The sequence below is a fragment of the Coccidioides immitis genome (genome assembly GCF_000149335.2).
Source record: "Coccidioides immitis RS genomic scaffold supercont3.1, whole genome shotgun sequence".
Lineage (NCBI taxonomy): Eukaryota > Fungi > Ascomycota > Eurotiomycetes > Onygenales > Onygenaceae > Coccidioides > Coccidioides immitis.
The window spans coordinates 1,387,077-1,408,019 of record NW_004504310.1 but is presented as its reverse complement, the minus strand read 5'-3'; the positions used below and the strand labels follow the sequence as shown (position 1 = coordinate 1,408,019).

Genomic DNA, 20,943 nt, shown 5'->3' with positions numbered 1-20,943 from the left:
GAACATCCCTGTTTTCCTATGTGTTTGTTCATTTTCAAACCCCTTCATACACCAAGGTAAGCATTGCTTCCAATTTCTAACAGTTAAGGATGGCTTCTCCCAGAAGTGATTGGCCCTTGGAAGAGAGACTTGCAACCTCCCGATGCCGACTGGTTCAGTATTCCAATGCTCCGTCCGATTTTGGCAAGACATAGTGGGCGGGGGTGGATTTGCTGGCCCGTTCTGTTGCTATAATCCAACAGAATGTGAGATAGCTGGGAGTCGATTTGCTTTCCACTTTTAATAAAGGCGGGGAGATTTGCTGTCCTCTCTGGATCGAGGGTCAAGTGGTGATCTTGTATCCAAGTTCCATGTTGATAAATCGCCACCATGTGTAGCTTGTTATACGCACTTTTTGCCAGCGCAGTCATTGCGACCCCGCTTGGCGGGGATAATGTCATGAAACGACAGGGCTTTGATGGACCGGTGAACCCGGGAAGACGCCAGATTGCGGTTGGCACAGTACTGCTGAAGATGAGATTTTCACCTGTGCATACTTTGAAGAGCAATGGGAGCTCACTCACGACTAATTTGTGGCCAGGGTAGGTGAGAATCCTGCCTTCTGGTCATTGGCAAATATGCTGACAAAACCATAGAATCTTAGCATGGAGGATTGCAGTGGCATTCGGGTTGAAAATTCGTACTGCATTTATGTAGAAGAGTTGTCGATACCCGTTCCCACGCCTTCTCTGATCCAGGAAAGAATGGTTGATACGTGCATCCAGTTCTACAGGGCCGAACCAGGCGACTCTTGCTGCTTTTCATTGCCGAAAAGTTTGGATGGCTGAGCGTGTGGTACTTCATAACGTGGAATCCGGCGGTGAAAGACGACTGCTCTGCTCTATGGGCTGGGTATTACTATTGCACCAGGGATTACCACAGAGGTGCATCGACTTGATCGCGGGCTGCTGCCGTTATCACAGGCAAGTCACCTCTTCACATCTTCTGGGGCACATAGCGGGAGCATGCTCGATTTTTCCCGTCGTCTTTGACTCTTATTTTCCGGCCAACTATCGTGTATCTCATGATTTACTCTAAAAGATAGGTATCTCTGACGCTTTAATCAGTGGAATAACCGAGTTCCAAAAAAGAGAACACAATAATAAGCTGGTGAGCGGCGAATCGGCGATACCTGCGCAATGTAAATCTGAACACAAAATCAATACTTAGAATCAGCCTGTCAGTACTTGATGGGGGATATTGTAGTATGAATAGTTACTGAAAGGGAGAAATAGCCACAATCATGTACCTGGCCTTGTTGATGAAATATCTGGAAAAGTGTTTAAATTCTCGGTTACCACTTATGCTTCTTGTAGCAAGAGTGCCCTGCTGCATAAAAGTGCGCCAATATGGACTTCATTGTCCTTGAAGAAACCTGGAGCAGAGGCCTGGGTCAGCAGACATTTACAAATGTAAATAAGACAAAAAGAGATCATCTGTTGTGAATTTTCTCGTCTCTTCCCCACTGCCTTTCCCCAGATTTCAGTATACGCCAAAGAGTAGTCAAGCAATCTGGAGCAGGTCCATTGGGGCATAAGCAGCGAGGATTCACAGCAGACAAATCATTTAAAAAGAATGAAATAGCCCGGAAAAGTTTAGGACGCAGTGAGCCCAAGCGAACGCAGGTTTTTGTAAGGGTGTTTGGGTGATCGATTTCCTCCACAGGGAATTAGTTACCCGACAAGCAGTGTTGGATTCCATTGCCGCTTGGCCATAGCAGCGAAAACAGATCAGAGAGTGTACAGGCTCTCTCACCATTGGACGAGCTTTATCATATTCTGCACATCATATCCACCATGGGCGGCAACTGATATTATCCTGACCTGAACCCAGAATAACCATATTCTGCCCTGTATATCTTCACAAGGCACATCATGATAATTTTCTCTACAGAGTGGATCCCGTGAGCAATATCGCCCCAGCGATTGACCCTCTTGGAAGACACATCGACCCTCTAGATCATGACCATCCACAATCAGCACTTTACGCCCGCGAGTGGAACTACCTCTCCATCACCGGTAAGATGGCCGAGCGGTCCAAGGCGCCAGGTTAAGGTCCTGGTAGGGGAAACCCTGCGTGAGTTCGAATCTCACTCTTATCAACATTCACCCTCTTCAAAAAAGGGCAATTCATTTTTTTTCTTCTTCCAGAGGGCGGGGTTTTTTTACCCTTAAGGCGTCAGACATGAGCATGGCGGTTGCAACAATTGGTTGGAAATAGACGCAATCCCTTTCCTTGCCCACTGTTGCGCATTTATCAAACTCTCCCCTTTGTGTAGAGCCAAATTTGGGCGGATGGCCTAATGTGTGATCGAGCTGTCGGGAATTATGTCGATATTTACGGGTGGGAGATGACCACAGGAGATGCAATTGTACAGCCGGACCCAAAGGAGCAGGCTTGGCATTTGGTGGTTATTTCAAGCTCATCAAGGAGCAGATGGATTAACTTGGTGCAGTTTTCATATCAAGTAATAGCTTAAACAGGGTTTGCTGTTATGACAATGCTTATCTATTCAAATATGCTACGTAATACAGAGTAGATTAGGGTGAAATAGTGAAGAGAGCATGCTTGAAACGCAGCATGAAGCACACTCCGTTCATCTACTATTATTTCTCAAAGACCAACCTCATAAACAATTTTTCCTGGTCCTCCAGAAGGCACATTATAACCAAACAAAGAAAAGTGAGTATGGTTGAATGGACACTGGAAACATTTGAAGGACAGCAGCATAAGAATTATTCAACACACAATGGACAGCCCGTGTAAACTGAAAAAAGGGACAGTACCTGGTGCATACAAAGAGACGAAAACACTCAAGTAATAGTTCCAAGACAAGAAAAGAAAGGTGTGTATGCATCCAGAACATACACATAAAGCAATAAAAGAGAAAGCTAGTAAAAGCCCATTATTCACCTCCATCATTCGCCATACATACAGTCCCCCCATCCGTGCTCATCTTTGTTTTGTTTTAACCATACCAAAGCAAGTTATCATTGTTCATAGGCACATTTGGGCTGCGACCGGGAAACAAGGCCAAGGATCGGCAAAGTAACAAGGATATGAATACAAAGGTCATAAAAATCCAACTTCCTTTCAAGTTTATCTCAAGAAAACATTTGGGAAGAAGACGTGACTGAATCCATGAGGTTTGATTTGTTTACCGACGACCCCAAGGACCATAACTGCAGAAATTATGCTGTTAGGATTGGAAACAACAAGAGATACACGGAAGATAAAGAGAGGTAGAAAAGGAAGGCTAAAAGGTAGCTCACCTCCAGATTTTCGCGCGACAGTCACCACTTCCTGTCGCGAAGAGCTGGCCTGTTGGACTTGGCGCAACGGAGATGACTAGAGAGTATATCAGCCACAGGACAGCCATATAAGGTCGGGAGAGCGCATACCGGAGTTTCTGTGTCCTTGGAGCATCATTTGAGCATGGCCAGTCATAACATCCCAAAACTGCACACCTCTGTCCTTAGAGCCACTGAGAACCCAGTGTCCATCTGGTGTGAAACAAACGCTCAGAACAAAGTCCTGTGTGAATGAGTGTAAGTATAAGGAGATCTTCCGTTTGCCAAGAAAGGGTATCCCGTATGACACCTACCTTATGTCCTTCAAATGTACGAACACACTTGCCACCTTTTGGACCGCTGCCGGCCATGATACCGCGAGGGGGAGTCAGCTCCCACATCTTAATGGTCTTGTCTAAACTGCCGCTAACGAGGTCTCGTCCGTTGGGTGCGAATGCAACTGAGTAGACGCTGTCTCGATGTCCATCCGGGCTTTCTAGTCGCTCTACGAGGTATCCAGTTGTGGTATCCCACACTCTGACACTCCTATCAAGAGAGCCGGCAGCAACGTATCGGCCATCGGGAGAAATAGCAACCGTTGTGACGCCATCCTCGATGCTCAGTATGAGCTCCTGCTTTCCATCGTAAACGTCCCACATTCGCACGGTCTTGTCACCACTGCCGGACGCAATATATCGACCATTGCGAGAGTAGTCGAGAGAGTAGATATCGTTTTCGTGGCCGGCAAAAATATGTCTGATTTTCCGGTTCGCGATATCCCATACCTGCATTAAAAAAACATTATGATAAGCGTAGTTCACAAAACACATGAGATACCAAATTCAATTCTCCATACCCTGATTTGCCTATCTTCAGCACCGGTAGCCAGGAATTTTCCGTCCGGACTGAAGCAAACACTTCGAATGTAAAGATCACCCTCTTTGTTCGCAGTATCATCTTGCAATGTCGTAACCAATTGACCAGATGCAACGTCGAAAATTTGAGCAGACCGATTGCAACCTGTTGCGACGTATTTCCCATCGGAACTGAATTTGACGCAGCAAACAACACTGTTGTGGGACAAGGTGTGTACCAGCTCGACATCCAGCACACGAGGAATCTCAGGATTGAACACCGCGTACCAATCAGTGCCTTCTTTCTTTTGGGTTGGAGGGAGCTTGTCGGGTTCCAATTCCCCGAGGGCGTTTCCGACACGGTAGGGAATTGGCTGTCCAGGAGTGGGCTGTGGAATCTGTGGAGATTCTCTGGGATCAGCATAAGCAACCGGCTGATTCTGCTGGGGAGTGGCTGGTCCAGGAGGAGCTCGGTTCGCGCGTCCTTTTCCAGGGCCAGGGGAAGAGGTTGGAGCGGGTGGAGGCGGTCCATAACCTGCAGTTCATGAAAACAATGATCAGAATCAGCGCGATAAGAAGACCCAAGAAGTCACATAGGCATTCTCTGGAAATAAGTACCGTTCACCGCAGAATTCGGCTGATAGCCTCCAAACGCGCCCTGTTGTGGTTGGGGTGGTCCTTGTGCGCCGGAGGCCGGGGGCTGCAGGGAGTGTTGGGGTGGTTGCTGTTGGTCCTGAGGAGGTGGAGGAGCTAGAGCAGGTGGCCCACCGCCTTGATTTGCAATGATCCCACCAAACAGATTGCTAGGGCCGTGGCCTAAGGCAGGCGGCGGCGCCTGGGAGAGCCCGCCGTGGGTTGGAGGTCCACCAACGTGTGAAGGAGGGAGATGGATACCACGGGACTCTAGTTCCATTCGTAGACCGCGGATCTCGGCCTCGTATCTGTTTAGACCAGAGAGAAAAAAAGAGAAGAAGACATCAGCCAGGATTCAAAGCGAATGATATGCCGTTTAGAGTCTGCTTTAGAACAACATACTTTTGTTTCATGTCTATATGCGCCTGCTCCAGCTGGGTTACTCTCTGGCGAATCATTTCCATCTCTTGCAGCTGCCCGGTCACTAATGCGCAGAGTCAGTCAAGTGTACCAGAAAGCTTCAACCATGTTGTGTCCCATAGCAGTATGGTAGTAGAGCGAATGCGCCAAAAAGCCATGCTCATCCATTACTGCAGTCCTGGGTTCACAACGGGATCTGAAAAAGGTATATGGCTGATGTGCTTCGCGGGTCTGCGTACATTGGTGCTCGCATTCTCCATGGCTCCGAGATTGATTCTCATACTCTTGACGCAGCTGGTCAAAGAGCTCTGTAAGACGCGGATTCGGCGCCGGAACCATCGCTCGATTGTACATATTCGGCCTATGGAGGGGTGAGAGGTGTCAGGTGTTGGGGACACTGGCGAGGAAGGACAGGGTCGAAATGGTGTCACGTTGGCGATATCAAATACGCGCGCTCAAAACTAAAAAAACAAAAAAAGAAAAGCAAGATCAATGTTAATAACTGTTAGATATCAATTACATATAGGATTAGTATTATCCAGAATGAAAATGCAGCATTGGGACCACTCAAGGATGATGGATTGATGGAGTGATGTTGTTGTTGTTGTCGGGATTGAAGTCTGAAAGTGAGCGAGGGGTGAGCACTGACCAACTCTTGAGGCTGAAATTGGCGCACAAAGCGAGGTGGGCTCATGCGGTGAACTAGCCACACGCCTTCAACTCAAGATGAGATAGAGAGAGACAAAAATCTGTGAATGAGCCACCCCTAGCACGGTCAAGTTAATATTGGTGATGGGGAGCTATGATGGGAAATGTGAAGGGGAAGAGAGAGGAGCGGGAATGATGGAAGACAGGAAAAAGATGGTGAAAAAGGGAGACAAAGTTCGCAACGGAAGAAGTCCTTCTGATACACCCGAGTGACAGAGGTTGTGATGGACCCTATGGTACCCTGGTTGATGGAACGGGGAAACCAAAAGCCAAAGATAAACAAGTTCAGTGGAAGAAGCGATGAACTGGCCGTGTACTGCTGCCAAGCGCCGTGCTGAAGGTTCTTTTCGCCTTCCGCCGCCTGGGGTGGCTTATATAATCACGCTTGCCGCGCCATTTAGACTTTTGCGCTAAATTAGCCTCTCCATCTGCCCCGTCCGTGGCGCAGGCTCAATTCGTCAAAAAAACGTGGCGTCGTTTGTTCAGTTTGCATTCCACTTTTGTCTCAGTCGGCTCTCCAATGGCACTCTGGAGAGAGCAAGAAGACGGACTTTAGGCTATGTGAGGTATGTACATACCTACTCCATATATCTGTGCTACTTACGATTCAGTGAACAAGCAATCTGAATCATCTACAACTTTTCCTAAAGAAAGAAATCTATTCGTGAATGAAACATACGGTACATATTCAGATCTACTTGCGCAGACGGCGCGAGATACAAAACTGTGCTTTTCCGTCTAGAGAACTGCATCGCCACCATACTATTTGCCCCCATAGAAATTCAATCTTTTAAATATGCATGTGCCCTCTTCTCAAATTGACGATCTCTCCCCTTTGTTCCGCTATCTATTGGAAAACACTATGCCGGTCTTCTAGCCGAATGTACTCCTTGAAGATTCGCGTGTTGACATAATCATCCATCACCCTATCAACACGTCTTTAGGCTTTATGGAACTTATAACGATAGGATTAGGTTGTCCCGAGAATTCCGGCGCGCTGCGAAGGATGCATTTTGGCGCATATCTAGCTAACGCAGCGTAAGACCCCGATTCGAAGTCGTGTTTTGCGAGTTCCGTCAGGATATCGGTCCCTATTGCAATGATAAGTTTGAAGTAGCTGCTACAGGAAGCTTGTGCCGTGTGCAATCACCTAGCCCTGCAAAAAAGGTTGGTGTGTTGCGTTGGAGAAACTCAAAATGTATGAAACTTTTATGTAAAGATATGTGCATGCAGCCGCAAAATGAGCAAGACGGGCGAGCAGCGCCCCAGGTGGTTTCAAGATTAGCGGTATAGGAAGGATACGATCATCAGAAGAATCCCCAATATTGTGCTCTCGAATGTGTTGGCTTCCCATACGGAGATTTGTGAGGCTGTCCGAATAGTGGACTCCACGGTTGCCTTCAAGACCAGACGACAAATGTCAGCTGAATCTGATGGTTAATTCAAGCACAGTATCAGCGTTACCCTATATGCTATGTGTATAGCATGCCGTTATTTACAATCAGAGTTAAACCCTTTGATTTTAACCCCTTGCGAAGTTCTAGATTTCCATCAGTTTTTTAGGCACATGTATTAGGATACATGTTTCTATTATCTAGTATTGTTTGTATAAGCTTACCTCGAGAGAGCAGAATATATATTCTGTGGGCTCTTTTGTTCAGCCCGAAGACTCGCAAGAGTATTAAGATATCAAGAATATCTGGATCGAATTCATCAGATCCAACATTAACAACAACAGAAGCCCCGAGATTCCATGCCATTCTTCTTGATATCCCACAAGATTCTTTGGCAAGCTTGCCTAATTTGCTTGTCATTTCTTCCGTCAAGGTGTTCTTGACAGATGCATACCAGAATCAGAAGACAACATTTCTTATCACCAGCGCAGTTCATGCCGGCCTCTGACCCTCTGCCCTTTCTAGAGCAGGGCCTGTCAAGATGGGCTGGGAAACAAATAGGGCACAATGCTGGTAGAGAATATTCCCGACATCAGCCTCTGTGCTCTCCACAACTGCTAGCTAGCGGCTAGGCTTCTTACAACCAGTCGAATAGGTCCATCTCCAAGGATCACAATGATCATGCGCTTAGATTTGGCGCATCTAGTATAATGGTGTTGAATTCCTAATACGAAGGGCTTAAAGTTAGTTTTCCATGCCAGATTCGATGCTTGCTCAACAGTAAAGTCAATACTGAGCCCGCAGAAGAAACAATTTAAGGCGGTCTTCTAGCTTCGACCCAGTGTTGCCAAACCCAGATGCTGCCAATACAACACTGAACCTAGCGAAAACCAGGGAGCACATGCTATGGAGGAATTTGACCCATAGAGATGGCTAGCACCTGTCGTGCCACTGAAAGAATGTAAAAAACCCATTTGATACAGTCGCTAAGGGCACTAGGATAATTGCATAAGCTGTTAGCCAATGCTGCGGTACACAGTGTGTAGCCATCCATACTTTTCTTGGCCACCTATCAAACGCCGGTGATGGTAGTACATATTGTATTCACCATCATATATTTCAGAGGTGAACACAGCCCTGGGAAGCAGGAAGATGGAATGGAAGTCCCAGTTCCATTTGATATTAAAGTCTTTTTTCATTAGTTCCCCACTTTACCTTCATTCAGAAAGGTCTATGAATCGAGGAAAACAAAGGCAAGGAAGATTTGGTGTCAAAAAAATAGAGCTCACTTCAACAAGTAAATTGTAGGAATGTTAAATCTAAGTCCAAGTAGGGAAGAGGATTTTTAGCGTAATCTCATGCTGAAACTTTTGTAATAACGAGTTCTAGAGTTAGCAGCACAGTTAGATATATCTTAACTCTGCTGTTTTCATGATAGAGTACTCCGTATAAGCGCGCAATTTGTTGCATTCAACCCAGTTCGACTCGTGAGTCTTGAGGTTGAGTTAAGCATGCCGAGACAAGCTGGGGTCGTTTGTTTGCAGCCAATGAGAGAGCAATCGGACCAGTTTGAAGCGAGGGTCAAGTACTTGGACACCCAAGGAATGGAGGCGAATTGTAGCAGCATTGAAAGCTTTTCCACATGATGGTGAGATGGGTAGAAGAAAAGCCCAAAGACCCCTCTCGCCTTCGTATTTATTTGTAGCAAAATTGGGCCCTAGACTCTAGGTGTCTGTGGTTTAGTGAAGTGAAACCCGACTGGTGGGGAAAGCCGGAACGAGTTACATATGGAGGACGAAGTACATCACATCACTTTGGGGCGTCAAACCATGGGGTGAATTCAAGGGCCGGTGAATTCTATCAAGACTCACTGCACCCATATACGTAACCGAAATGGCGGAGCTCATGCCGGCAGTCTGGGAGAATGGACAATATGCGGAGTGGTTATCGACTCATGGGGGTTATCCCTGTTTTACCGGGTTAGCGTTGGATCAAACGCAAACCTGGGATCAGGATCCGATGACTCCGTTGAAATGAGCAGTAGACTACAGGACTTGGTTATTCTTACAGGTTCAATTACCCCGTCAAAGCAGCTCAAAAGCATATCAACTGCAATGACCGCGTAGTCCCAGGTCCAGCGGCCTGCGTAACTGTGCCAGCGAGGAAGACGACGCGGCGATCAGATAAGGACGGAATCCCTGCCAAGCCCCTGACTAAGCACGTAATACGAAGTACCGACCGGAGTTAACGGCAGCGAACTTCCCGGCCTCGTCTGATTACCCGTGCTAAACCCAAAAAGGTCATTCTCTTTTGGCGTGCGCCGGCGGTGGAGTCGCGAGCGAGCTTATCAGATTGTCACGGATTGGAAAATAATATTATTAAAAAGCCACTGGGACTCCTTTTGCCTGGCTCATCATTCTCTACTCCTCCTCCAGCATCACGACGACGCCCCCGAGATACTCAATTTCTCGGCAATCTCTCATACTTATCCCTTTTAGCCGGCTGTGGGTGCGAATCGATCGTCCTGACCCAGAATCGGTACCTTGTCGCTCCCTTTATCGGTTGGATCTATGAACCACCACTTGTGAGTTCACGAAAGAATTATCACGGACATCTCTAGCCATGGACGTCGTGCTTGAGGTTCTCGACACATTTTTATTTGATTATCTATACGCTCTGGCCGCACCAGCATCGCAGCTAGGTCCGCTGGCCTATTCGCAGATCCCCGATGGCCTAAATAAAACCGCGTCAGCTGCTGGTGGTTTCTTTTATCGTCCCGCCTCGCAATACTTGTATCTCGAGCCGTCGAAATACGCGTATATGAGCGCGCTACAGCGAGACAATGTGTACAGACAGGGCTTCTCTCTTTTCATCATCACTTGGTACGAATTATTTGTTGGATTGCGGCACTCGATCCTGGTTCTTGTTTACTGATGATGTGACACATAGGGTCTTCGGTCTTGCCGTATATTTCATTTTTGCGACTCTTTCTTACGTTCTAGTTTTCGATAAAACAACCGTCAATCATCCAAAATATCTCAAAAATCAGATTCGGCAAGAAATTGCACAAACCTCTAGAGCGTTGCCCGTCATGGCGATATTGACTGTACCCTTTTTCCTTGCAGAAGTGCGGGGTTACGGAAAGATATACGATACTTTCGCCGAGGCCCCCTTCCAGCTGTACAATATCCTTCAATTTCCCCTCTTCTTCATGTTCACCGATGGCCTGATCTACTGGATCCACCGCGGCTTGCACCATCCGCTCGTTTACAAGCGCCTGCACAAGCCACACCACAAGTGGATCATGCCAACCCCGTTTGCTTCGCATGCTTTCCATCCGGTCGACGGCTGGGCGCAAAGCTTGCCGTATCATATCTTCCCATTCATCTTCCCGCTGCAGAAATTCGCGTACGTATTCCTCTTCATGGCAATCAACGTCTGGACTATTCTCATCCACGATGGTGAATACGCGAGCAACAATCCAGTCATCAACGGGGCCGCCTGCCACACCATGCATCATCTATATTTCAACTACAACTATGGCCAATTTACTACCCTCTGGGATAGACTCGGTAGCAGCTATCGTAAGCCAAACGATGAGCTATTCCGCCGTGAAACTAAGATGGGAGAGGAAGAGTGGAAGCGACAGGTCCAAGAGATGGAAACCCTCGTGAAGGAGGTTGAAGGCGATGATGATCGCCAGTACCTACACGAAGAAGAGGACAAGAAGAATCTGTAAATCTGCCGGCCAGATGACACCGACGATATGGCCCTTGATCGCGTGCGTGGATAATAAATACGTCTTACTCCATGCATGTAGGTGGGACGAATTATGACCAACAAACGAAACATCTGACAATGTCGACTGCCGGCTAGCACTTTACTCTCCGAAAGCGAACATTTCTCTCCTTCATGCAGGCTCTTACCCCTGCGAATACTTCCGCCAAGGAAGTCTCGAATATTTTTTGGGGTTCTTTTGAATTATCTTCTAATAATTCCTCGTTCGGATTCGTCCTTGAGCGCCTGACCATATTGTCGCACTTTGGTTGGATTCCTGGGTAGCACTGAAATATCAATCCCTGCCCTCCCGATGTGTACAACCGAGCGTTTTATCTTTAGAGGCGGGGATGGGTTTTGTTACTAACATTTTTATTCCCAAACATGCCTGCCTGTTAATTCTCTTTTTCTCCCGGCAGTTGCACTACCATTTGTATTCTTATTTCCTGTCTGTGTATCTACGTTGTTATATATGAAACTTTGTAATATCAACATCTTTTCTAAGTATCAAATGATGGCCTCGTACATACATCGCGTATCCAATAAGGTGTAATTCGCTAATTTCTTTGAGGGAGTCCGCTCCTCATGAACTCCTTTCAATTCGTCAACGGTCGATGGTGGATCTCACTCTATGCGCATACCGAAGACGGCTCTATACTATATGTGTTCACATGGTACTCGATAGGAGGATTCATCCGATTACAAAAAAATAAAATAAAATAAAATAAAAATAAAAGTAAAAATAGAAAAGGCCTAGTGTTTTCATTGTAGACTATGCGCAAAGAACATAGGAATGCCTTAGAGGTGCTCAAAAGACAATCTTCAGGCTATGTAGAGTGTTCGACATCACTGAATTGGAAACCATGTTTCCATAGTAATGATGGTCAATACCATAAAGCATTCTCCTTCAGCTACAGAGTAACTATAATGTACTGTTGCTGATAGAGATCCTCTTGATGAGTTTGTGAGTCATTTGCTTGGGGTTTGGGAAAGTCCACTGTTCGCGCGTCAATGCAATTTATGGTTGTGAAAGGTTAGGATATCACAGCTGAACATAATGAATAATGGTCCATAGCTAGGTGAAGACCAAAATTTCCTCGCTGGAAGTGCCTGCCATGAAGTGTCCGGTACTGTGACATATAGTCACATATTGGGAGGCATCCAGCCAAAGTCCACTTTCAAAAACTGCAGTAGAATAGCAAGGATAGGTATTACAAACCCAAGGAAAAGATAACAGAAAGATTGAGTAATTAACAGCCCTCGAAACTGCAGATTAGTAGCCACAAATCAACCTGTTTTAAAAATACATTTCACCATCAAGCATCGATCCCTGTGCTTCACTGCTTTCTACTGAATATCGGTCATCTCATTCTGTCCATCCGCTCCATGGGTTTCCATAGCAGTCTGTACCGGCTGCGGTTGCGGCTGTGGTGGCGGCATCGTCCCTACAGGCACCGCATTAACCATCGCCTCAGTGATAAACGCGTCCTCCACAGCAGCCTTCCGCCTAAACACTCTCAGCCACCTTTTCCCCCACTCACGAATAAGCTCATTCTCCGGAGCCAACGCACTATCATCATCGCGCTCCATCATCACATCGTTTGTTCCGCTAGCAACGGGCACAATAGAGTCGTCGATAAGTCGAAACATTGCTCTCATGTCTGCGCTCTCCCTCGTCAACGCATCTTGTATCACGCTGAGTTGTGGTTCCACGAGCGTCGGCTGAGTGCGGGCAGCCACAATCTGTCGGATGCGGTTCGTAACCTTGCCCATGGTGGCGGAGATCATTTCGAAAATGTGGGGTTTGGCGAGAATACTGCCAGCAGCAAGATTATCGACGAGAGCCCACTCGATGACCGATAGAGGCGTAAGGATGGTATAATTGAGGAGCTTGTCTACGATATTCACCGCATTTCCGGGCTGGTCGACCCAGTATTCCATCACAGAAGTGATTATTTGGCGGCGGGCAGCTGCAGATCTGGGGCCAATGGCAAGTAGTCTCTCTTTGCATCGTTCAATGGAGGAAAGAAGATGAGATAACGATTTGGAGCCGACGCAGCAAATGGATGTGACAAAGGCGTCCGTTGACGGGATTGATGGGTCAGCGATTCCATGGGCCTTGGCTTGCTCCTCGATAGAGGCGATGACAGGGGCAATTTCTTCGTCCGACGCCTTTTTACGGATGAGTTGGAGAATTTCCTGGCCCTCTTTTGAATACGGGGTAGCTGTGTGTTCCATTAGTATCTCATTGCCGTGAATTAGTAACAGCTGTTAGACGTACTCTCTTGTGCGTATTTGAAATCAGGAGTATCCTTCTCCTTATTTTCAGAAATCAAAGCCTGGTACGGCTCCGGGATAGTTCCCTTGATGCGCTGAGCGAAGCTCAAACGGATCTCTTTATCCAAGGCGCCAATAATGAAAGCCTTCTTTGGATGCACGGCTGGCAATTCAACGTCATCGACCCTATAGGGTGTCAGATTCCCGAATGGTCTATTGGTTGAAAGATCGAAGGGTTAATATACTCACCACTCAGTCCACTTCCAAGTGAAACCGAAATTGCTCAGATGATGAGAGAACCAATCAAGAAATCTGTATGTAGGAGCTAGATCTAGTTTGTCCACATTGCGGTAAAGGAATCGAATTGCTCGACCCAGGCTTGGCGCAATGGCTGCCGGGGCAATTTTGCAAGCTTCAGTCAAGACGGAGTGGTAATATACCTGCTTATGTTCAGGCGAAGGCAGCTGTAATAGTTGAGAAAATACCGCATCAAGCGCGACATCCTCTGGCTTCCAGGTCGGCTTATCCGGAGCTACATCACGCAATTTATCAAAGGGAGTAGCACGCTTGATGAACGTGGTTGGTGCGAAATAGCAGTCAACGTCAATCAGAAACTTGGCTGCGGCAATTCGGTTGTAGTCGAGGATGTTGATTGTGTCAACCAACACATCTCTAATCAAGGAAGAGGCGATATCCGTAGTCGGAGGGACGGTCTCAATATTCTGGTCAGCATAAACCGAAAGGAAAATCTCAGGGAATATTGCCCGTGGGCCGTTCTTCACTGGGTCGGGAATAGAGATGCTCGGGAAGGGATGCTTGGTGGCGTTTTTGAGAGGGTCTCTGTCAGAGTTGTCCTCCTCCTTGGGTGGCATCTTCCATGGTCGGGGAAGGCACGCAAGTTCCCAAGAATTCTTAGCTTCGTTCTGAAGTTGTTTTTGAAGTAGGCCCAGTGCGCTCAATCTCTCTTCCTCCGTTTTTTCTTCCGATGGGAAAGGATCCACGAGAGCCTCTAGCGTATGCGGTGTCGAGGCGATGATATCCGTCTTCTCCAAGAGCGCGGATGCATGGGATTCGAACCCCGATGCTGAGGACCCCATAACATAGGATATCGTGTATAGAATAATCTTAACAAGCTCAAGGCCGAGAGACTGTTTTTATGAATACGTTAGTAAAACCCCTCCCATCCGTTGTAGCCTTTGAGGATACGTACATCATCAGAAGACGCTGTCTGCAAGTCAACAGCCCGAGAAAAAAGCTCTTCCAGTATTGGGAAGATACCATCCCCTTCGAAAGCGCCCTGAAGGCAGCCAAGAAAGCGAAGGACAAGTTTCACTTCGCGCCACTCGCCAGCAGCAATATAGGACTGGGCCATTTCGCCAGCTTTGGTGAAGGCCCGGCTAGCGATTTCAGACTTTTGAGCGTTGATCAGGAGGACTACCGCCGCAACGAAGGGAATTTTAAAGGGCTGTTCGATAACCCTATGGCCAAATCAATATGGTCAGCTTTCGGTCGCAATAGCAACCCAGGTCCTGACGAAAAAATGCTCACAATTGCAACACCAAATCCTGGAAATCATTTTGCACCTCTTCATCTTCAGAATGTTCGCAGATAGTGTTTGCGATCTTGGCCACATCGTCTTCGACTCTTCGTACGGCCTATATTCGCACAAGGAAAGTTAGCACTCCCCGCAGACACCTTGGATCCCAAGGAATGCACCTAGGGCAAAACGACTCACCGACTCCGCGATTGTCAAAAGCTGTCTCCTAACTGACGCAGACAGCGGCTCCTCGTATCGCCGTCGCGGTCGATGGCGCTCCCCTCCTTCATCCTCTGCTCAATTCATAAGTCTCCAGCTCCTAACACGTATATTCTCCACCACTACGAGCGATGGAAGCAGGCACATAAGCCATAGACAAGAGACGCACCTCTGTACCGCCTTTTGCGGTTAAATCCTCCCGCTGGCCGACGCGCTTCGTGGTCCACCATCGCTTCTACAGCTACGCCCTCACAGCAATGGCCAAAAAAGAGGGTCAAACTCGAGAAATGGTAGTGATTTGTAGAACTCGTTTTTTTTTCACTAGAGCGCGAGTACTTCACACGTTTCCGACGGCGCGAAAGCGAAAACACCTCGCTCTCCCGCGATCTCACTGATAGCCTGGAAAGCCTTCAGTGCGATAAACGGTGCGCCAACGCAGTCAAACCCTTTAATCCAGTAGTTGAATATCTATCACCAATCCAAGTAATCAGCAACATATCCAAACACTTAATGGAGCACCTCAATACCGCATTTCGTCCCCACCACGCGGCAAGTAACACAAACCCCAAGAGACAACAGGAACAAAAAAAAAAAAAGAAAAAGGAGCTCCCGCAACCAAACCTACTGCAAAAGTTCTAACTACCTGCCGCTTTGCCTGCCTCACGCCAGGGGCATTTGATAGGAGGATATAGTTACTCTCGAGCTTGAGCGGTCAATTGCACAGAGAGGTCGATTCGATTTCCGGCGTCTGCACCAAGCGACGACTGGGGTGCTTGTCAGAACTCCAGACTCTCTCAAACCAAAGAGCTCACCCAATCAGATGAGGTTTGCAGTTAGCTGGTGAATGGGGGCATTTCCAATGCCGGGCGGCGGCTCGCTATTACATTTATCCGACATCACGTGTGAACTTAAAATGATATCCGGCACGACGATCTTAAAAGGACTTGACAGCAGTGATAAAACATGTCCATATCTACTGTACTTCCTGTGAGCTGGAAAATCCAAATTTCAGAAAATGTGCTTTGTAGTATAAGACAGGTGCTATAATACCTATATAACTATGCAAGCATCATGGATTCAGAATAAAACAGAGCTCCCTATTGCAAAAACCATGAATGCGCCACGCTGCAAATTCTCAGGTAGTAAGACATGAAAATGGGAATGGAAAGTAGTGACAAAGTAGGGGGTCGGTTCAAGGTCAAAGGATCGGTTAGCCCGGAGTGGTGTGTTAAGGGTTGAGAGAAAGGTGGAAATAGTGGGAAATGATAAATACCACTGGTTCAGGCAAGGTCAAAGGACTTTGAGGATTGACAGAGACAAGAAATGCAGGTATCTGGATTCAATGATAGTCCATGGATATGGAGGCCGTCGTCGAATGCGAATATCGACAAAAAAAATACACGTCATCCCCAAACTCAGGCTGTCTCGCTTTGCTTTTACCCGTTTACTCAATCTTCTCGCAAAGCCATCCTGTCACTCTCGGCTACCCTCCCCCCCACCACGCCTATCATTGAGACACCTTGGTTAATAAGTAAGAAAAATGAAAAAGAAAAAAGTTTCAGCAGGCATAACATGTCCCTATTCACTTGCAATTTCCGGAAATATGATTTCAAGACCCCACCGACCTGTCCGATAACTCCATGGTATCACGCGTTCACCATATCATGATCAGAAAAAGGAAATCATTGATTCATTGCCGCTTGGCACCATCAAAACCATGAATGGCATGATTGTAAAGCATTTTAGGTTCGAGGTTTTCATGCAGCGAAGGTCTAGACGATAACTCGAGGGGATTTTTGGTGTTTTTAAATTTCTGTTTTGAAGAAAAGAACCGTTCGATGCATAAGCTTGAAAACTCCAAAGTCATGTCAAGAGAGAAAGACTTCGAGACGAGCATTTGTCACTTCCAGCAAACAAGAATAGAGTTTGTGGTTCATGAGCTGAAGTTTTAATTCAGTCAAGGCGTGCCATCATTTCTTCCTTTTTGAGCGGAATGAAATTATCAATATCAATACCGCGGGAAAAAAGTTCGGATTTTGCATGAGGAGGCACCAGCTTATGGTTCAATGAAGGAGAAATGGACAGCTCTAGAGAACACGTCAGCTCGCGATGTGTATTTGGCGGAGTTATTTGACTTACCATGGTGAGTGAAGTTAAAAAGCTTGGGCAATTCACGGGCAGAAGCACTTGGGTGGCGTGAATCCGGCAAGCGAGTATTCGGGTCCCTCAATTCATCGAAGAACGGGTGGCACATAGCCTCGATGGCGGAAAGACGCTGGGTCGGGGTATATTCAAGGAGAGCAGTGATCAAATCAATAGCCTCAGGTGAAGCCTTGCGGAAGACCTTCACGGTGGTTTCGTTAGTAAATAGAACGCTAAAAGCTGACGTTGCGCTGCATACCTTGTTGAAGGGATGAGGTTTAATCTGCGGAAATTTGTGTTCCATATAATTCGGGTTCATGGTCTTAATCTGCTCACGGGTCGGAGTACCGAGAACTTTGATAATCTCAACGAGCTGATCGATACCGGATTCACCGGGGAACAACGGCTGGCCCAACATCAATTCTGCCATGACACATCCAGTGGACCAAACGTCTATATTCTGATTAGCGATTACAAGTGGAAAAAGGGAATCGAAGAACACCAAGGTGAAATACCGATCTGAGTGGTGTAGTTAGTTGCTCCAAAGATCAGTTCCGGTGCACGATAGTAACGTGAGCAGATGTATGAAACATTGGGCTCATTCTCAACAAGAATCTTGGCGCTCCCAAAATCGCAAAGCTTGAGCACGCCGGTACTAGGGTCGAGAAGGAGGTTCTGAGGTTTAATGTCACGGTGGCAGATACCCTGTGAGTGGATGTATGCGAGAGCTCGGAAAAGCTGGTAAGTGTAAAGCTTGACTTCAAGCATAGGCATAGTGGTTTTCATCTTGTTAAAGTAACGAGATGCACGATAGACGGTTTCAGGCACAAATTCGAGGACCAAATTCAGGTAAACTTCATCTTTCTGCGGATGGATCGGGGTTTCCAGTCAGTTGCCGCAAACTTGAAAGAATTAAGGACAGTGACTAGACTTACCCTATCTCCGTTGGAATAGTAGAATGCCTTGAGTTCGACGATATTCGGGTGACGAACAATGCGCATAATCTGCAGCTCACGGTTCTGATGGACTTTAGCTTCAATATTTGCAGCGGGCGTAACGAAGAAGGGCACGACCAACCTTGAAACGTTTGTCCTGGAGAACACGCTTAATGGCAGCATCCTCTCCGCCTGGAGAGAGCTTGGTCTGAAAGACAACTCCAAAGGAACCATTGCCAACAATCTTGCACTGTGTATACTGCATCTCCCGAGTTTCGCCAGTCACGCCATCCTGAACTTTCTCGCGAATGACCTCTGCAACAGCCGAAAATTTCTCAGTCAGTTCAATTCGAAATGTGGGATCGACTACGGAGCAGAAACGACTTACCCCCCATACGCAAGCTTGAAAACATGCTGGGCCGATTCTGTGACATTGCAGGCAGAAACGGAACCCGTAGGTAGACGACGCTGTCCAAATCTGGCTACAGCGGAGAACGGCTGGAGAAGTCAAGCAGAGAGGTGGAGCGTAGGCTCAGGTGTAGGGTCCGTCTTGGAAGAGGACAGGGTTCAGGGAAAGAATCTTCGATCGAGGGGCGGGGGAACGTTGGCGGAGATCGAGAATGAGGAAGGCTGGCAGAGAGGTTAAAGGAGGATGGAGGGAGGAAGGTGGTGTGAATGCCTTAAATAGTGAGGAGATGCGACGAAAAGTGAGCGGCTAGACAACACAACAGTGAATGATGCGACGAAAAGTGAAGGGAACTTCACTTTGACCTCAGACGAAAGCTTGCGAGAGGTGAGAAAGTGAGAATTGAGTGAGTACAAGGGGACTTTCACTGAAGGTGAGTGTCAAAAGTGAAGAAAAGAAGAGGAGTCTGAGAGGGCAGGTGACGTTGATGGAGAGACGAGCACCAGAATGGAGCACGGTGTGGGAAGGCGGAGTGGGAGGAACACTGCAAAAGCAGTGACACAGGCAGGGGGGGAGATATGTATGCAGGGAACCAGATTAAGCCTCAAAACACCACACCACAGAGAATATTGTTCTTGAGACAGTTATGAAGGAGAGGTGAAGAATGGAAAGTTCCCAGGAAGAATAAAAAAAGGACGGACCCGAAGGTGAAGGTAGGGAAAAGAGCTGAAGGTTGGTGGCTACAAAGACTCGACCGGTGGTTAGTCTTGCGGAAAGCGAACTGCTTTTCCTTGAGGGGGGTCTTTGCTGCAGTTTATTGTATTATGGAGTACAACATATGTAAGTTATCTGGCTGCATTACAAGCTGATACATGACGGCCTGGTGTCATGGAGCATGCACCTCAGGAATCCTCCGCAACGCAGAAACGGAACGCTATCCACACAATCTACCTGCTCTTCGGACCCCTACGGCGCCGTCCAGCAATCTATTTTGAGCTATCTGCCAGAGCAAATTCCAGGACTCGCGAGAAAGCAACGTTGCCTGGCAGTGACTTGGCCCCCTCCCAGCACAGGAGCGCGTAATTTTCCCTGCTGCATCGCATTACCGCGTAATTACGCAGGGAAGGTTCGTGGAAATAGTGTGTGTGTGCTTGGAAGACGTCAATGTCCACGTGCTTCAGCCTGACGAAACGCCACTCAAGCAGAGCGACAAGGACATTCACGGCTCCTGAAACAGAAAAAAGAATGGGCTCGAATGCCCAAACCAAGTTCCAATATATACTTGAAATTCAAGCTGACGAGGTATGTGTGTTTGATGTGAAATCCTGGCAGCCCGAAGAGTTTCAGCATGGCTTGAGCCCAAGGAGGGGCATGCACAGAGAAGTTTCGGGCCAGCAAGTTGCGTCCAGAGTTACCTTTAGCTCAACCATGACCCCCGCCCCGAAGTCTCTCTTCCAATAACTTCTGAAAAGGTTCCAAAACGCCCAAAGAATGGGAGGCGATGACGTGAAGACCGGGAGTACACACGTCTCAGCTGATCACCTGCGTAGCTGAATAAGCATGCCGGGTGCGCGGGCGACGTCGAGTTTCCAGTTCTCAGGAACATCCATGGGAGCGCAGGCTGGGTGTGAGAGAAGGGTTGGCGGTTGCGACTGCTGATGAACAGCGATGCTGGTTGGTCGGGTGACCAATTGCAATTTTCGCCCGTAATGAATCTTACAAGGAGCTGGCCTATGGCAACCGTGGGATTGGTCATTGATTGGCCGCCGATTGCTGGCTAACGGCGCTAAGGTAACAAAGCTCGTACCAGCCCGGCGCTCACCACTAACCCTACACAGGACAAGATGTACGGAGTGCGCTCTGTACATATACGTAGGTTGGGATATTAATTCGCCGAGCGCACGACTCGACCAGCACAGGGCCATTGGCAACATTGAACCTGACAGGTGCATCTGCCTGGTCGTTCTCGTCACTGCGATGCAGAAGTTCTGCTTGTGATGCCTGGAATCCGCTTGCTATTCCCAGCAAACTATTTGGGCCTTCTCCTCTCGGGTAGCCGCTTGCAGATGAGGAGGGGTAGGTTGCTAGCTTCATCGGCTCTCCTTGGCGACGATACACACAAGGGCCCGAGAAGCCCGCCCACACAAGAGAAGCTCTGTGCTTCCCCGATCCACCGCTGGCTTCATCGTCAGTCACCGGTATCGCCAAGCAAACATGAAGTCACTGGTGTTCTTGACATCTCCCCGTCCCAAAATTTGGAATTATAATAATATCAAATTCTATTTCGACTGCTTTCTATTGCGCCAATGCAG

General features: G+C 47.5%; 5 protein-coding genes and 1 non-coding gene across 6 annotated transcripts; 3 read left to right on the top strand and 3 right to left on the bottom strand.

The window, feature by feature from the left end:
- Positions 1 to 369: 369 nt before the first annotated feature.
- On the top strand, positions 370 to 937 carry CIMG_02607 (uncharacterized protein; the record flags this gene model as incomplete). The annotated part of the gene is made up of 3 exons (XM_001248835.2): positions 370 to 581; positions 636 to 679; positions 765 to 937. The coding sequence occupies 3 exons, from the start codon at positions 370 to 372 to the stop codon at positions 935 to 937; spliced, it is 429 nt and encodes a 142-aa protein (XP_001248836.2).
- Positions 938 to 2,056: 1,119 nt separating this feature from the next.
- On the top strand, positions 2,057 to 2,140 carry CIMG_15013. The gene has a single exon. It is a non-coding gene; the product is annotated as a tRNA-Leu (tRNA).
- Positions 2,141 to 2,594: 454 nt separating this feature from the next.
- Positions 2,595 to 6,215, bottom strand: CIMG_02608 (wd-repeat protein). Its single transcript, XM_001248836.2, has 9 exons — positions 5,886 to 6,215; positions 5,476 to 5,697; positions 5,219 to 5,300; positions 4,802 to 5,124; positions 4,186 to 4,718; positions 3,644 to 4,114; positions 3,441 to 3,573; positions 3,312 to 3,387; positions 2,595 to 3,221 (listed from the first exon to the last, which is right to left on the bottom strand). The coding sequence occupies exons 2-9, from the start codon at positions 5,588 to 5,590 to the stop codon at positions 3,197 to 3,199; spliced, it is 1,758 nt and encodes a 585-aa protein (XP_001248837.1). The 5' UTR covers positions 5,591 to 5,697; positions 5,886 to 6,215; the 3' UTR covers positions 2,595 to 3,196.
- Positions 6,216 to 9,776: 3,561 nt separating this feature from the next.
- On the top strand, positions 9,777 to 11,627 carry CIMG_02610 (C-5 sterol desaturase). Its single transcript, XM_001248838.2, has 2 exons — positions 9,777 to 10,220; positions 10,288 to 11,627. The coding sequence occupies exons 1-2, from the start codon at positions 9,961 to 9,963 to the stop codon at positions 11,075 to 11,077; spliced, it is 1,050 nt and encodes a 349-aa protein (XP_001248839.1). The 5' UTR covers positions 9,777 to 9,960; the 3' UTR covers positions 11,078 to 11,627.
- A 719-nt stretch (positions 11,628 to 12,346) lies between these two features.
- CIMG_02611 (cap binding protein) lies at positions 12,347 to 15,717 on the bottom strand. Its single transcript, XM_001248839.2, has 7 exons — positions 15,318 to 15,717; positions 15,128 to 15,222; positions 14,941 to 15,047; positions 14,603 to 14,870; positions 13,642 to 14,540; positions 13,397 to 13,578; positions 12,347 to 13,340 (listed from the first exon to the last, which is right to left on the bottom strand). Exons 1-7 carry the CDS (start codon positions 15,376 to 15,378, stop codon positions 12,463 to 12,465), a joined length of 2,490 nt encoding a protein of 829 aa, XP_001248840.1. The 5' UTR covers positions 15,379 to 15,717; the 3' UTR covers positions 12,347 to 12,462.
- A 746-nt stretch (positions 15,718 to 16,463) lies between these two features.
- On the bottom strand, positions 16,464 to 19,263 carry CIMG_02613 (CMGC/GSK protein kinase). Its single transcript, XM_001248841.2, has 7 exons — positions 18,614 to 19,263; positions 18,368 to 18,540; positions 18,226 to 18,309; positions 17,806 to 18,154; positions 17,550 to 17,743; positions 17,288 to 17,492; positions 16,464 to 17,235 (listed from the first exon to the last, which is right to left on the bottom strand). Exons 1-7 carry the CDS (start codon positions 18,657 to 18,659, stop codon positions 17,102 to 17,104), a joined length of 1,185 nt encoding a protein of 394 aa, XP_001248842.1. The 5' UTR covers positions 18,660 to 19,263; the 3' UTR covers positions 16,464 to 17,101.
- Positions 19,264 to 20,943: the final 1,680 nt, after the last annotated feature.